At 41.5% G+C, this 17,617-nt stretch overlaps 1 protein-coding gene across 5 annotated transcripts in view; it reads left to right on the forward strand.

The window, feature by feature from the left end:
• Positions 1–17,617, forward strand: part of DCUN1D4 (defective in cullin neddylation 1 domain containing 4) — a 69,448-nt gene that overhangs the window by 4,779 nt on the left and 47,052 nt on the right. For all 5 annotated transcript variants that reach the window (XR_004917630.2, XM_036093052.2, XM_036093053.2 and 2 more), the window contains exons 2-3: positions 14,913–14,983; positions 15,163–15,202. Coding sequence is in view for 2 of the 5 variants with exons in the window: in XM_036093052.2 (XP_035948945.1) it covers positions 14,913–14,983; positions 15,163–15,202 (111 nt within the window). In the remaining 3 variants the exon portion in view is untranslated. The remainder of the gene's footprint in view (positions 1–14,912; positions 14,984–15,162; positions 15,203–17,617) is intronic.

Below are 17,617 nucleotides of genomic sequence, written 5' to 3' on the forward strand. Positions count from 1 at the left end.
ACTAGTTAAATCATCTTTGTCCTTAGGATTGCCCTACACAAAACCTCGAGGGCTCGTGTTTGCTTAATGAAATACAGACTCCTCAGAACCTGGGGTTGAATCAGCCTTACGCATGGAAGCTCAGCAACCCCCCCCCCCCCCCCCCCCCCGCACCTTCCTTGGGAAAACACTTTTAATGAGGCATTTTCAATTTAGGAAGGTAGACTTGTAGTTTTTGAAACTAATATACTGAGTACAACACTACTATATGAAAAGGACTCTCCTACTTTTGGGGAACTGTTCTTTACTGGGTTCCTGTTCCCTCTCTCTCCGTTGAATCTCCGAAGTAGGGTTTATTTCTGTTCTCAGTTCTATCTAATATAACAGTAGCTGCTCATTTACTTATTTGTCCCCTCCCCAATTAGATTATTACCCCCTTGAGATCTGGGACTGTTTAGTATCCATTTTATCATCCAGGATGGCACTTTGTCTAGGTCTTCAAATATGTACTGAATTGCACTTAAATGGTCAACTGTTAAATAGTGAATTATCTGGAAAATTGTAATTCTCCCTCCTGCTATTTAGCATGCTTCTGAGTCGTTCTTTCATTATCTTCAGATTTTTCTTCAGGGAATACAAACTTTCACTTATTCATTCTTTTTTGACAAAGTCAGCCATAAGCAAACCAATTTAAATAGTATTTCTTTTTAAATACGTGCAGATACCAGTTTTGAAGAATGTGGCATAGAGAAATTCTCAAGGAGAAAGTAAAATGCTAGTGATATACTAAGGGGCCAGGAGTCTGTGTGAAAATGCATGCTTCCATTTCAGATCGGGTGTGTAAGTCTTGCGGAGATAAGGCAAAGGCAGAACTTGACAGGTCTGATATTACCCCTCTTTTTGTTTTATGACCAGATTCCGGTCCTTAGGGTTTATTTCATGTTAACTATACATTGAGATTACTGGAAGGCTTTCTTCATTTGAAAATGAACTTTGCTAGTTGGAGGTGAATTTTCTGATTATCTGAGATTGATATGGATATCTTTCTATAGTCGGTCATCTTGAATTAGTGTTAATAGCTTTTCATAGCTTGTTCTTTTTTCTTATTCTGAGATTCAGGTTAGGAGAAGTACCTCTTGAGAATTATTCTTTTAAGCAGAACGTACATTTAAAAAATATGCTTTAAGTAGAAAAAGATATTGAAATGCATTTTAAATAGAATCATGTATTTTAGCGATCATTGTATTACCGTTTCAGATCTAAGGACTTTTTTTTCCTCTTGTGTTCTTTATTCTAGCAAACAAAGTATTTGCTACTCCAGATTTGAATTATTTTTCTTTTAATTAGAAAACACTTTTAATGAGGCATTTTCAATTTAGGAAGGTAGGCTTGTAGTTTTTGAAACTAATATACTTAGTACATCACTACTATATGAAAAGGACTCCTACCCTCCCCAAATAGCATTACCTCTGGATATGATTCCTTTTAGTTCCCTCTTTGAGGATTTTTTTTTCTTGTAAATATTTTTTTGAAAGCCTTTTATTACTTGCCTGTATCACTAGTATTCCCAGAGATGGCGTGTCATCCATTTGTGTTTATGATGGGCATCGTCAGTCTTCAAGGGCCCTGGCTCTTTCTCTGATTGGAACATTCCTACCTTTGCAGGTCAAGCTGCTCAGACACACCCACCAGAGCGTGAATCTGAGGCTGGAGGCAAGTGTTGGAAAGAAGCTGGGAGTGCCTGGAGGCCATTTGGAGAGAATGGGCAGGGGGGCAGGACAGTGGGGGGCAGCTGCAGGCTGTGGACCCAGGGACCAGGCCAGTTCTGGCTGTGTCCGTGTGCTCTGCCGTGTGCCCTTAAGTTGCGCGACTTGGTTTTCTGGATTTCCTAGACATTCTATGAATTATCCAATGCCTCTTTAAAAAAAGAAATCACTATCCTGTTATATTAGCTAGTTGGTTTCTGATGCTCGAAATTAAGAATTCTGACAAATTCAACATTCATACCTGTCAGTGGTCAGTATGTGGCAGAGGCCCTTGTGGAGAAGACCAGTGATGTGCCCTTCTACCCTGATTGGACTCTGTTCAGGGTCCTAGAGTCCTGGTCTGAGGTTACCCAAAGAACGGAAGGAGCACACAGTCAATGTCCATTGTGGGCGCTGCTTTTGCCAGTGGCCAGGCAGGCTCTGAGCCACACATCAGCCACCCTGCTGGATCTCATTATACAGAGCTCTTCACTGTCTTTTTCTAATCACCTCTTTGCCCTTAAAAAAAAAAAAGAGAGAGAGAGAGGTGTGATGCTCAGGAGCTAATGCCTAACTTCTAGTGCGTTTTTTTGGATCTAATTTGGGAGTATTAGCATGGAAATATTCTTTGTGCCTTTTTTGGGTAGAATATTTAGTTAAAATTCCTATCTGATAGTCTTTATTGCTTTTTAGTATTTATTGAGTATCATACAGATACTATAAGATTGTACCTGTTCTAAGTGTACAGCTTGATGATGAATTTTGATAAATATCTATACTGTTATAACCACTACTAAAATTAAGCTATAGAACATTCTCATGACCCCCAAAAGTTCCCATGTGCTGCCTTGCAGTCTGTACTTCTCCACCTCCTACCACAATTTTTGGCTTTTAATGTATGTCATCGTAAGCCACCTCCATGTTAGTTGATGATCTGTCATTTTGCTGTTCATGGGGATATTACAGTACAAGAAGGTGTGATAAATCTCCTCCTCTTTTTCCTGAACTATTAAGTCCAAAGAAAAACTATCAGTGCTGTATAAATTATAAATCTGATAATGCTTTACCACATGGAACTGTCTAGAGTGAAATGACTTGTTCTTTTGAAGTTTCCCAGTGGATGGCTGTTCCGTATGGCCCAAAGACATAGACTGCTAGGATTTCCTCCAGGGATGTGATGATGTCTTTTATTTGTTTATTTTTTTTATTTTTTAAAAAATTTTTTGATGATGTCTTTTAATTGTTATCTGGGTCAGGTTGGGAGACAGATAATAGTTAAGTGTGGGCCCAGGAGTCAGATTGCCTAGATTCAGATCCTTGCTCTGTTATGTCTTAGCTGTGTGACCGTGGGCAAGTTACTCAGCAGCTCCTCTGCATCACTCCAGAGTCCTCACGCATAAAACATACCTACTGCAGAGTATGGAGTTGTTCAGTCAACAGTGTTTATTGAGCATCCTCCATGTACCAGGCCCTGTTCTTCATCTCTCGTGAAGTTCTCAGTCTAGCATAGGGGAGAGAGCCTATACGCAGGTAAATCATATAATGTGTCGGATGGTTGTAAGTTTTGTAAAGAATAAAGCAAGGGGTAGGGCACACAGGTGTGTGAGCAAGGAGGGGAGAGGAGTGGAGGATGTTGTAGTTTTTAATATCAGGGTCAGGTTTTAAGTTGAGACCTGATGGGAGTGAGGGGCATTCCAGGCAGCAGGAAGATGATGCAGCAGCTCTGAGGGGGAGCAGGCCTGTGATAGGAATCCCAAAGAGGCTGGTGTGCTTGGAGTGGAGTGGGGAGCTGGGCAGAGAGAAAGAAGTAGGAGGCAAGATCAGAGCGATCCCAAGGACTGAATGAGGGAAAAAACACAGTTTAGAGAAGTGCTTGGCTCTCTTCTGTTTTTGTTGCTGATGATTGCTGTGTAATGACTCTGTCCTCATTAGGCTTTAAAAGGAGACCCTTGAGAGGAAGAGAGGTTATCAGAAAGAACCAAATGAGGCCTTCCCTCACTTAGTCATTCACCAAACGTTTGAGGTTTCTTGTTGTCAGGCATTGCGGTAACCCACGTGACTGGGGGTGGGGGGGTTGGGTCCCTGTGTCTAAAGAGCTTCTTCCAGCGGGTTTAGTGGTGCAGGCAGAGAAGTAATGGACAGCTGAAGTATGGCACGACGGCAGCTAGGTTAGTTGGATGCCCAGAGTGCCTTGGAAATGCATGGGAAGTCATAAAAATTAGACTTCATGGAAGGGTTAGCATTTATCATGTGGGTTTCGCTTTTGAAGTTTTCCCCTGTGAAGAACAAGATTTGTGTGTGCCTGGGGGTGAGGTGGGAGGGTGCTTTCCCAGAGGAGGGGACAGCATGGGTGAAAGTACTGAGACCTGGGGCGGTAGAAAGGGGGTTTGGTAGGCTGGGGTGAAGGGGGATAAGGTGGAGGGTGGGCAGGAGCCCTGTGGCGAAGGGCTGACAAGAGGGACCAGGGAGAGTTTATGAGTAGGAAGGAAAGGAGAGGAGGAAAGCAAGAAGTCAGGAAAGGTGGGGCGCAGGGAGTGAGGAGGAACAAGGGGGGGGAGGGGCTGACACGTGTTTGGTGATTATTCTTGGGCTGTTCCAGCTGCTTTGCCTGCATTAATGCATTCAGCCCTCATAACAACCCTAGGAAGCAGGCTATGTACTATTATCCACATTTTACAGATGAAGAAGTTGAGGTGTGGAAAGGTTAAGGCATCTTCTCGAGGTCACACAGCTTCTAAGTGGTGAATTGAGGTTCTAACTTGGGCATTCTGACTCCAGGGTCTAGGTGCCCCACCACTGCCAGTGAAATAATACTCAACATTCTGTTTCTGCCTTTGGTTTAATCCTTATGGCAGCCCAGCAGGTATGTTGGAATTCCCTCTTTTGTCTTTGGCCTATGAATGATGATGGCAGAGCCAGCTGATCGGATCAGCTCCATGTTGCTTTTGGTTCTTTTGTTCTTGGAATGGGCCCCAACAGCATCAGGACATAGGAGGAGTTCCTTCTTTCCCATCCTTCCTGTCCCCTCGTTTCTGCCATCTTCCTCTCAATGACAGTAGGCATTTAAAAAACTGATTCTAACTGGGGACCTGATCGTGGCAAAGAAAAGTATTGCATACCTTTTCTTAACTAACTAATGACATAGTCATTTTAGTCTTCTTAGGTCTTAATTTTAAACAGACCTGTGTTAACTACTTCTTAAATACACTTTTTATATTATTTTTAAATATAGGAGATACCTGACAACATTGCAGAAAAGCTAGAAAACGTAAAACTTACCTTTTAGGGGTGCCTGGGTGGCGCAGTTGGTTAAGCATCCGGCTCTTGGTTTTGGCTCAGGTGGTGATCTCAGTGTCCTGAGATCGAACCCCGCATTGAGCTCTGTGCTCAGCAGGAGTCTTCTTTCCCTCTCCCTCTGCCACTCTCCCCACTTGGCGTGCTCGCTCTCTCTCAAATAAATAAATTAATCTTAACAACCCTCCCCCCCAACAAACCCCTTACCTTTTAGTGGAGCTACTAACATGTTTTTGTGTAACATCTTTGAAATTATTTTCTTTTTTTTCTGTAGTTGAGATTAAGTCTTTTTTTCCTTTAATATCGCTTTCTATAAATGCCATTCCCAAAAATTAGACCACAGATTACTTGTTCTTAATTAAATAAGAAGCTGGGAAGGATAGTTGTATATTCAAGTCCAGGCAACTGTCTGTTGATGTCATACTTTTAAGGACCCGTCACCTTGTCATCCCTTCTACCTTGTTTTTACTTTTTGATCTTCTAGGTTCAGGGTGTCTTAGTCTCTTCTATGTTCTAATAATAACAGGGAGGAAAGCATTGAACCTTTCTGGGCGCATAGTATGGGCCTACACTGTGCTAAGTGCTTGGTAGGCACCATCGTTTCATCTTCACAGTAGCCTTGGGAAGGGGGGCCCATTAGTCCAACTGTACAGATGAGGACACTGAGGCACAGTGAGACTGGGTAACAGGCAGGGTCACTCAGCTAGACTGTCACAGAGCTGAGACTCTAACTCAGGTCTTTCTGATGCCAGAGCATCAGAACTCTTGTAACATTAGTGAGATTAAAGGACGATTTTTACTCTGAACTACCGAGTGGATCTGTGTTCTTCAGTGGGTGAGGCGGGGCAAAGGGAATGAATCTAGGGCCCCTTATAGCTTGTCACACTTGGAGTGCAGCCACACGGGGTGTCCTGAAGTGGCCGACTCCTTTGAGATGGCACCAGCAGGCATAGGCCGGGGAGTGGATGACTGTGCTAGGTGACACACCGCCTCTCCGGGGCGTATGGCTTCTCCTCGCAGCCTCTTTTATGGGTCCTGTGAGAGTCAGAAGGAAAAAGCCAGCAGCGGTATGCGTGGACGGCTTTAATTTTGGATCTCGTGTTCAGTGATAACGCTGAGTCACCTATGATGACCTGCTTCCCACCACTTATCGAGGTTCCCCTTGCGGGGCCTCACCTTTTGGCTTTTGTGCCTTGTAAGTGGCAAATATTTATTGATGAGGAGAATGATGTTAATATCTTCCCACTGCTACTTTGTTTCTTCTCATTTTCACCTGGCTTTTCAGTTTTATAATCTTTTCCCTGGATCTTGATCTTTTTTTTTTTTCACATGCTGATGGGGTACCAGTGAATGAGTTAGATTCCGGTCTGTTGTGTGCTGAGCTTGTTCCATTAGTGGATTGGCTGCCAGCAGGTTGGGGACTGAGTCGAGAGTGGGGTTAGAACTCCCTTCTCTGGCTGCATATTAGAATCATCTGGGCTACTGAAAAATCAATGACCCCACTCCCATCTGGATGGGGACCCTGGCCTTTTTTTTTTTCAAGCTTCCCAGATGATTCTCTGATGTGCAGTTGCTGGATTAGTTTTCAGAGGCTTAATTAGCAGGTTTGGTTTGGACTGTGGGGAAGAGGGCGCTGGGCGGATAGCAGACCGTTCCTGCTCATTCTGTGGCATCCCAGCCAGCACCCAGGTAGTGCTTACCTCGTGCCGGGTACTATTCTAAGCCCATCATCACATCATTGACTCATTCAGTCCTCTTCAGTATCCCTATGAGGCAGGCACTGTTATCCATTTTATAAAGAAATTCCTATTTCTAGCAAAGAAGGGGCATGTCGTATGAAGCTGACCCACAAACCTAGCACACAAACTTAGAGAAATAAAATAAATCTAAAGCTCGTGGGGGGTGGAGGTGCTGCTTTTGATAGGAGTCAGGAGAGACCTCTCTGTTGAGGTGACATTTGAATAGATAGTGAAGTCAGCTGCTAGGCTTTGTGAACACCAGAAGTCACTGACGCAGAGGGCATATTAAACGCAAAGGCCCTGAGGTAGGAGTTCACGTGAGTCTTCAAGGACGAGAGTGGCTGGAATGGAGTGAGCAAGGATAATGGAATGAGATGACTTAGGTCAGATCATGTAGGGCCTTGTAAGGACTTGTTGAAGACTTGGGTTTTTTTTTTTTTTTCTCCTTTTATGCTGCAGTAACAAATCTAAAATCTTGTTGACTGAAATCAAACATTGTTACATGTTCTTTACAGGTTTGGTAGGGGTCTCCTCTTGACTTCATTGGCATTCTCATTCTGTCGGTCTGAAACCCACAGGAAAGAGGGCTCCTGTTTCTAGAAGGAAGGAGACAAGGCAAACCTAAAGAATACATTTCAACTATCATACACCCTTGACTTTGACAACATAATTTTTTTTCTTTTTCCTCACCACTGAGTAAAATTGACATTTCAGGAGAATGGGCCATATAACCTGTAGCTTAGAGAGCCTATAAGCATTCCATATTGAACTCCAGTTCGAGAGCCCGAGCTCCGCTCTGCAAGATCATGTTCTGGTCTGTCCGAGAAACATTCAGGACGAATGCTGATTTTGATGACCTTTAATTTTTGTCTGATTTTGTTCCACTTCTTTGTCAATAACTTGGTCATTATTCTGCCCGTCCCCTCCCCAAGAGCCTTTACTGCTTTAGTTCATCATTTTCATTATCATCAAGAAGCATTTATTAAGTACATATCTGTGCATAGTGCTGCATTAAAAACCTTTATACCTGAGAGCATTGCTCATTGATGGGCCAACTAGAGTTTAGCTAATAATAAAATATTTTTAGGGGCGCCTGGGTGGCTCATTCGGTTAAGTGTCTGACTCTTGGTTTTGACTCAGGTCATGATCTCAAGGTCCTGGGATGGAGCCCTGTGTCAGGCTTGTCCCTCTCCCTCTTCTCAGCCCCCTGCGAGTGTGCATGTGCTCTTTTTCTCTAAGATAAAGAAAATCTTTAAAAAAATAATAAAATACTTTTATTGATCGTTAGTGCTCAGAAGAAAGAAGTGTACTTGAAATCAAAATAACATTGGTGGTGTTGGTGGTATCTACTCTGCACATCTCTTCCCTTTAAATAAAGGCGGTAGGGACGCCTGGGTAGTGCAGTTGATTGAGCATCTGACTCTTGCTTTCGGCTGAGGTCATGATCTCAGGGTCCTGGGATCGAGCCTCCTGTGGAGCTCAGTGTGGAGTCTGCTTAAGTTTCTCTCTCCATTTCCCTCTGCCCCCCCCCGCCCTAAAATAAATAAATAAATCTTTAAAAAAAGGTTGGTAGGTTGTTTTAGATTTAGCCAGTTTTAGTAACTTTTAAGAAAATGTTACTCTAAGTTTGTGTACTTGATTGTTAACAACTTTGAGTGGGAAAGGGTGTTGCTTTTCTCCTTTTATGGAGCATGAAGATAGATCCGTCTTTGCTCTGATTAGAAATAAGCTAGAATGGAGGAATGGGCTTTGGATTGGGAATTAGAGGATGTGAATCATTCCCAGCTTGGCCACAGCCAGCTGTGTGATCCTGCCTGAGCCAGGAAAGGGAGAATTGGACAAATGGACATGAAACGTTGAACTCCTCTGTGTCGTCTCCTGAATGGCAGTCATAGTGGCTTTTCCTTATAGGGCAATCACATTTTATATAGAGGTTAGTTCTGAGTCCATATGTAAGGCCAGAATCACCTGTATTAAAAATATCACCTGGAAGTACTTTCGGAAGGTGCCCCACTGGAGGTTGCCTCAGATGAGTCCAGCACAGCCGGTCCTTTCCTCCAGCACCGGAACAGATCTCTGGCTCTTCAGTGGAGCGCCGGTTGAAGCAGCTGGCTTGCATTTAGGGACCATGTTTTATGGAAAATACATTTTTAAATACTAGACTCATCCAGTGTTGTGAGATGCACAAAATGTGATTGGCGTGTGGAAACAGACTCACCAAGCGGCTGTCGGATTTGTGGCTCATTCAGTAGAATGGAGGGCCGTTATGGGACAACTGAAATTTCTTTTCTTCTCTCTTCTTCCTTTCTTTTTTTTTTTGGCCAGGTGAATCAGGTTGAATTTGGGTGAGTTAAATGTGGATATTGTGCAGCCCCACTGTACTCAGCATTGCTCCCCTCCACTGGTACTGCCCCTGTCTCACGCCAGGCCCTAATCCTTCCTCGCCTCAGTCACTTCGGTAGTCTTCATGAGAGGCCCTTCTGAAGCCAGACCACCCCGATCCGTGGCACACATTTGCTGCCGAATGATCCTTCTAAAAAAATTCCCAATTTAAACACTGTGCAGCACCTGGACTCACAGCAATAGTCCTCAAAGTTCTCCACCAACATTCTGCTATGGCAGAGGTTCAGTGACTTAAGTACTCACAGGATCCCGGCAGCATAGCTCGGTGTGGTGAAGCCTCCTTGAAGTGCCGTACTCGTGTTTTTGTGTTCGTATAACACTGTTTCAGGTGAATTACTATGGAGTAGAATTGATGCTGCTTGAATGTGCCATGCCTGTTTGATTTGCATACCCCCGAGTGGCCCAGTTGGAGATACAAGTCATTAAGAGATTAAATCTAAACTGGTAAGCAGGGTTTACAGATTCTTTATGTTCTGACCTTGGCCTTCCTTACGAGTTTCCTCTTTTACCATGCTGCTTCTCACATTTGAAGATCTAATGGTGTGGATGCACTTGAAATGCCCTGAACATACCGAAATTAAGGTTTGGTGCCTTTGATCTGCATTCATTCATCGAGTATTTATTGAGTGCCTATTAGGTGCCAGGTATCATTTTAGGCACTAGGGATACAGTAGTGGGCAAGACCAAGTCCTGGCTTCCATGAAGCTTACACTTTAATGGGAGAAGAAGATGACAAATCTGTGATATAAAGAAAAGGAAAAGAAAGCATGGGAAAGTGATAAAGATCAAAGAAGGGGTCCTATTTGTTGGTCTGGCGAGGTTGTGTAAGAAGGCACCTGGTGGTGCAATCTGGTGAAATGTGAGAGCAAGCCATGTTATTATCAGACAGAAGGCAGCTCGAGGCAAAGCATGTGTAAAGGCCCTGAGGTAGGAGTGTGCTTACAATATTCACAGAACAGCAGGAAGCTCACTGTGGCTGAGGAGAATAAGCCAGAGGAGGATGGGTAGGAGATGAGATTGGAGAGATGGGTAGAGGCAGAGAGCATGCAGGGCCCTGAACCCAAGATAAGGGATTTTCTTTTGCCTTGAATGCCTTCCCCTTCCATCTGTAACTTTTGGGTGAGGTTGGAATTAACTTTAATCTGTTCCACATGCTAGCTAGTTGCCCCTCTATTTACTGAATGATTCTTTCTTCCTCATTGATTTGAAATGCCATTTTATCATATATTAATTACATATGTCTGTTTACACAGATGTACATATGTTTGTCAGTGCTCTTCCATTGGTTTATCTTCTTGCATATGTACCATTCTGTTGTAATTATTGTACCTTTATACCAAGCATTGGCAAATTATGGCCCACGGGCCAAATTCGGCCTACTACTTAGATTCTATAAATAAAGTTTTATTGGAACACAGCTACCCTCATTTGTTTATGTATTGTTTATGGCCGCTTTGAGCTCTAATGGCACCAGTAGTTGCAGAAGAGATGACATGGCCCACAAAGCTAAAAATGTTTACGATCTGGCCCTCTACAAAGAATTTACCAACCTCTGCTTTATATTATGTATTGCTATCTGATAGGGCACGTTTTTCCTCATTCTTCTTTTTCAACAATTCCTTGGCAAGGTCAACATGTTTATTCTTTCAGATGAACTTTAGAATCAATCTGCCTGACTCCCTTCCTTTTCTCCACCTCTTTCAGGGTGGAGATCTGAGAGGCAGGAAGAATAGGAATTTGATTGCATTTAATTTGTAGTTTAGTGCAAAAGGGAAGTGATTGCTTTATAATACTGAGTTTTTCCATTCCAGCGGTGTAATATCTCTGATATCTCTACATTTATGTCTTTCAGTAAACTTTTATTGTTTTTTCGTTTGTATGTTACATATTTGTTTATTCCTGTATGTATTATTGCTTTTTGTTGCTATTACAATTGAGATCATCTCCCAGCTGTATTTTACAAGTGACTGTGGTATGAGGGAAAGGATTTGATTTTTAAGAGTTTAAATTGTTTCTGACCTTCTTCTGGAAATAAACTCCTATTAGGACTGTTAATTTTTAAATTTGATTCTTTTGGTTGATGGTCACTGTCTGAACTTATATAATTGTTTCATTCCTAATGTTTATGTCTGTTTATATTGTGGAACTCTATACCTAGGGTAGTTTGGGGACATGGACTTTGGCCCCCCCCCGTCATTCTTTTTTTTTTTTTATCATATGTAGGTCACAGCAAACGATAATTACAAAACAACAAACAAAAACCCAGGAAACTTTATGCCCAGTCAACATTTGTTGATCGTTTTAAGAATACCCAGAAGATAATTTAGGCGTGCTGTTTATTAAGCAGGCTGTGCCTTTTTGCAGAGCCAGTTTTTGCTTTTAATACAGGATAATAGGGTTTGCATGTCACACAGGAGAGTGAAACCCAGTCAGTGCTTTACTGTGGAGTCATTTGATCATGGAATAAAGGTGGCTTAACCTAGCATTTATCCTTTGGAATTGAAATATGAGCAGAAGGAAATTTTTATGAATCAGTTAGTGCTTTCCTAAATATTTCTCTGTAAAGCATTTGATCTTTACCCTTAACATCTATTCCTTAAGGATGTGAAATCTATTTTAGATTTCAAGATCTATTACTTGCCCTGAGCACTAAACAGATGAACCATAAATTCAATATGTGTTAACTTTTGTGGATTTATCTTTTAAGGCCATTTTTTTCTTTTTTTCTCTGAATTTGTGTCTCCTCCTTGGCTGCTTCTTACCTTGGTGAAGCTAAAGAGAAATTATTCGTGTTGCTGGTTTCTTTCTCCTTTTGGTGAAGAAATGATGAGATGGTGATGACAGTGGATTTGGAAATGGAGAATTCCTGACTGTATTGCATGATGTGCGAAATAAACCTTGTTATCCGCATTGCCTGTGAAGTGAAAGTTCATATGTAGAACCTGGTCTTAAATGCTCTTGTCCTTTTTTTCTACTATGTTGAGATTATCTTTGACCATCATCGTGAACATCGGTTGGTGGTATATGAATATAGTAATGCCATCATAGGCTGTAAAGACGTATCAGGCCACATGCCTCAATCACAGAAGGAGCCCCAACTTTAGAGTTTTTGTTTTGGGGCTTGACTTGGACCTATGGAAATTAGAGACCATTTTAGATAGAAGTGTGATATGGAAAATAATATAAGCGAATGTAGTGATAATTGGTTTCTTTTATTGGACACTTAATATGGACCAGGCATTATAATGGATGTCTGCCACATCTAGGAATTGTAATCTCATTTTATAGATGAGAACATTGAGATTTAGGTTAAATAACTGGTAGACCTGAGATTCAAATCAGCTTTCAGTCTCCACAGAGAGGTTGTAAATTGAAGTGGCATTTTGGCTGTGATTTTTGTACAGAACTGTGTGTGTGTATATGTGTGTGTGTGTGTGTGTGTGTGTGTGTATGTGTAGAAGGATTTAGAAATTGTAATTCATGTAGATTCTTCTTTTTTTAAGGGGGGGTGCAGAGGGAGAGGGAGAGAGAGAATCTTGAGCAGGTTTCACACCCAGCCTGATGCCAGGCTCGATCTCATAACCCTGAGACCATGACCTGAGTTGAAATCAAAATCAAATGCTTAACCAACTGAGCCACCCAGGCGCCTCTCATTTAGATTCTTTTATGTGAATGGACAGTTGAATTAACATCAGAGTGGTGAAAAAGTGTACCATGGTGTGGGGGGGCGCATCTGGAAACCTCGGTGCTTGAATAATCTTTAGCAAGCCCCTTTTTCTCTCCCCCCCTCCATGTGGCCTCAGTGAAGAGAGAATCTGGATCCTTAAATTTTTTTCAGTTTTTGGGTTTTTTTTTGGGGGGGGAGACCCAGGAGTTTATTTCAGGATTTAATTTAGAGATGACGATGGAATGTATCATTTGTCTTCCGATTTTGAAATTGAGAGAGTATGAAAAGGGGAGGTTATGGTGTGGTGGTAAATGTGGGTCACGGGGGCTGCGTGTGTTCAAGCTCCCCAAAGCGTCTTGTGGATCAGGAGAGTACTGTTGCGCCTAGCTTTAGAGACCCCATCAATGTTTATTAAATAGACACATAAGTAAATAAACGCACACACATATGTTCACATACTCCAAATTCTTTCCTAAACCTTTTCTGTGCAACTGCACTAATTAAGATGGAAAATCAGGATTCTGGGCCACATTATGTCATCATTTATTTACCTTAAGTATGGCTAAACCATTCAGATGCTAAACAAGTAACACTTGTCTCTAGTCAAAGCCCATTTAGAGTCTGAGGCCCTGCTCTGGTTGTCCCTCAGCCAGAAAATCTGGTTAGTTGGGCAGTTCTCAGTGGCTGTGAGTGGAGCGTCTGACCATGGCTGCCACCAGGTGGGTCGGAGCGGTACACCTGTGTGTGTGTGCGCGTGCGCACGTGCAAGTGTGGCCTGCTGCCCCTGACAGTGACCTGTGAATGCCAGAGGCTCTGCTGCCTGCCAGCCCAGAACTGGATTCCTGGCACAATTTCGAAAAGAAAGTAAAGCTTTCTAAATACTGGCAGGGCAGTCAGCTTGCTTTCCAGACTTGGAGCGGCAGCCCAGAGTCCAGCCCAGCACAACTTGTACTGTAGTGTCTGCTCTTTGGTCTCTTTGCACCTAATACATGTCCCAAGGAAACTATTCCAGTGAAGGGCGATTTTTTCCCTCTTTTATCAGAATGGCCTAACCTGGGGGAGTTACAGTATCTTTTCAAGGTTACTTTCAGACTAACCTTTGTGATGGTAAAGGAACTAGTGTAAATCTTGGTATTTTGTGAAAATAGTTCTTTGATGTTTATTCAAATATAAAATTATTTATAGACTTTTAACTTATATTTATGTAGCCTAATATGTATGCAAGCCATAAGAAACATTTGAAATTAGAGATTCAGAGGCCTAACGGTTGAAAGTTATATGTTGTGTGGGATTCCAAGATGTATGTATGATTTAGCGGGTAATCCTGAAATTATTAGAGGTGATGGGGGATAATGTTCTTTGATTTGGACAGGTTTTGAGCATGATTTCTGCTTCTGTGTTCCAGGGTTTGTGGCATTTTTTAATATTGCAATGCAAGTAACTATAGGCTCCATCACTGGGCTCTGGGCTCGTGGACTCAGCTTGCAGTGTAGTCCTTTGATTTGTCTGCTTGATGGGAGGGGAGGGACTTAGGTTCCATTTTTGTTCTCTCGTATAAGAGCCAACAAAATAAATATATTACAAGAAATGCCAAATGGTTGAGATGCTTTTCTATTCTTTTCTTGCCAGGAGCTTGGTTTGATACTGTATTAGTAATTCTGAGGAAGAGAAAGGGCAAGGGAAAGAGAAAGAGAAAGTGAACATGTTTCTTTTGAGATCTTTCTTCTATTTGTGTGACTTATTTAATTTGCTAACATTATTGACATTTTTCTCTTACGTTCAGGTTCATTGCTGGTAGGATTTTACGACTACTGAGGGATTTTTATTTTACCTTACAGTTCACATGAAAATTTCATGGCCTTAAACATTCGGTTGGGAATTTAACTTTATTGCCAGACTTTATTTCTAAGAGATAGGTCAGTAGTTGCATGTTGTATTTTACTTAATAAGTATCAAATTAATGGAGAATACTATTCAGTGGTATCAAAACATTTGTTTTTCTTCACTTCTGAGTTTTCTTCTTTTACACTGTTTTGGCAGCCTGGGAAATAAATGATACTGAATTTTCTTCTTTTTCTTTTAAAGACTTCCAGCTGAACTCTCATCTCTCAACACTGGCAAATATTCATAAGATCTACCACACCCTTAATAAGCTAGTAAGTCAACCTTTTAAAGACGAATCTACCAGCTGTTTAAAGTAGTTGTTTTAAGTGTATTTGGTAAAAATTTAGATTACAGATACTAAGATATCAGCTGTTTATGAAAATGTTTACGAATTTTAAAACTTGCCATATGGTGTGTGATTTCTTGGTAATAATGAACATATTTCTTGCAGAATCTAACAGAAGACGTTGGCCAAGACGATCACCCAACAGGTATCTGTAAATGCTTGCACTACTTAAATTTAAATAAACTTTGTAATATAAAGTTATAAAGGAGAAATACTAGCTGAGAATGATCTGTGTTGTAATACACTAACAAGTTGTTACTTGGTTGAGGGTGTTTTTCAGGGTGTATGAAGGAAGCTGTGTTCTAGCTCTTTCCCAGTGTCATATCTCTGTTGGTGGGCCTCTGGTTTATGTCAGAGTACTTCAGTCCCTTTAAAGGGGCTGGGACCTCCCTAGTGGTTTCACGGTACTGTTTCTTTACTGAAGTACTTTAGTTTATACTAAAAACTTACTACAGTAATGCAGTTTGAAAAGTACTCCACATATGCTTGTTGAGTTGAGATGAAAAATAATTTGATAGATGGGTGGGGTGTTAGATGTATGTGTTGTATAGGTCTTGAGGATTTATGAATTGGAAGATTGAAACAATTATTATAAACAGTTCTCTAGTCCTGTGGTTCTTAAACTTTAGCTAGCTTGTAATCCTCTAGGGAGGGCTTGTTAAAACAGATTGCTAGTCTCCACCCCCAGAGTTTCTGATTCTGTAGACTTGGGCTGGGGCCCCAGAGTTTGCATTTCTAACAAGCTCTCAGATGATGCTGATGCAGCTGGTCAGGTGATCACACTTGGAGAACCACTTCTCTAAACTGTTGATAATCCCAAAGTTCAGAAACTTTTGCTTGATCTGTGGTTACATCTCTCAGCAAAAATTATTAAAATATAAAGTTTTTGAAAATTACCACAGTAATATGGGAACACATGCTTGTTGGTGAATTTTGAATAGCACAAAAGTGAATGGAGTAAAAAGTGACAGTCCTCCTTCTTTGTCTCCCAATCCAGCCTTCCCCCAGTACGCTGTTTAATGTTTATTCTTTCAGACATTTTTATGCATGCATATACTTTTATAGTACTTTTAAAAATTTAGCATCTGTAAGATCATAATGTACATATTATACAGCATCTTTCTTTTTTTCATTGAATGGTATATCTTGGAGGTTTGGGGATTTAGAACTCTCCCACCTTCTCCAGATTGGTTCAGAATCAATTGAAAATTAGACACAAGATGGAGATTGAAGTAACAGTTTGTTGGAAAACACAGCTTGGATGTATAGATAGAATGCAGAGGCTTTTCTGTATTTCATCTGAATTAGCCTGATGTGCAGTTGCCACCACAACTAGATGAGCACAGGCCAGCACACCTGCTGTCCCCCCTCCAACCCACCTGTTATGACAGCGGAGGAGTCTGAGCTTCTGCTGGTAGGCCAGTCTGAAAGGGAGGTCAGGAGGGGCTGGGCCCTTCTCAGCTCTTTCTCTCTGGACCACTAATTAGATCAGGCACTCCTCCTTCCAGGACAAGGAGTGAGAGAAGTGGGGGGGGGGGCAGGCAGAGTCTGTGCCAGGAGTGTTCTAGAAGGCGAGGCCACAGAGGCTCCCTTCCCCTGATCTTTCTGTGTCAGAAAATCAACTCAAGGGCAATCAAAAGCAATTTGCTTAATACAGTTTGAAAACAATGTATGCACATGGTTTTAAAAGAAATATAGAAAATGTAGAAAATAAAAAATGAAAGTTTCTGTTCCGTTTTATTACCCCCAGCTTTCATCCCCCACTAGTACGCCACATTTGACTCTCCAGAGGTAACTCTGATATCCTTATGTTTGTTTCCTTAATGATGATGATATTTCCCCCCCCAAACAGTATATATTTGTATGTGCCTCTTGTGTTGGTCACTCAGAATATTTTGATCTTTTTATAGTAGCACATTTATAAAGCATCTACTTTATATTTTTTGTCTCTGCATTTTTAAAGTTCATGGATATATCATAATGTGCTTCTGCAGTCTCCTGTTGATATACATTTAAGTCTGTTTGACTCGGCTGCTACCAGTAATGCTGAAATAAAATTTGCAGGGCCAGTTTTAATAGTCAGAAGTAAAGCACATTTCTCTCCAATTCTGAACCAATATGTTGGTGGGCTCTGAGGATTTTTTAAACTTAAGAGTTAGTGCAATTTTGATTTAAAACTGAATTTTGTGTTGGTACAGCCTTGAGGTTGTCTCTTCTTTAGCTGAGGTAATAAAACCTCTGAGTTCTGAGGGGCACCTGGGTGGCTCAGTCGTTAAGCGTCTGCCTTCGGCTCAGGTCATGATCCCAGGGTCCTGGGATCGAGCCCCGCATTGGGCTCCCTGTTCGGCGGGAAGCCTGCTTCTCCCTCTCCTACTCCCCCTGCTTGTGTTCCCTCTCTCGCTGTGTCTCTCTCTGTCAAATAAATAAATAAAATCTTTAAAAAAAAAAAAAAAAACCTCTGAGTTCTGAATCTTGTACATTATGTAGTTAACTTTGAACTTTAGATTTAAATGAATATTGTTACTATAGTAATTTTATGTCTAAATATTTAACCCGAATG

Source organism: Halichoerus grypus, chromosome 3 (assembly GCF_964656455.1).
Source record: "Halichoerus grypus chromosome 3, mHalGry1.hap1.1, whole genome shotgun sequence".
NCBI lineage: Eukaryota > Metazoa > Chordata > Mammalia > Carnivora > Phocidae > Halichoerus > Halichoerus grypus.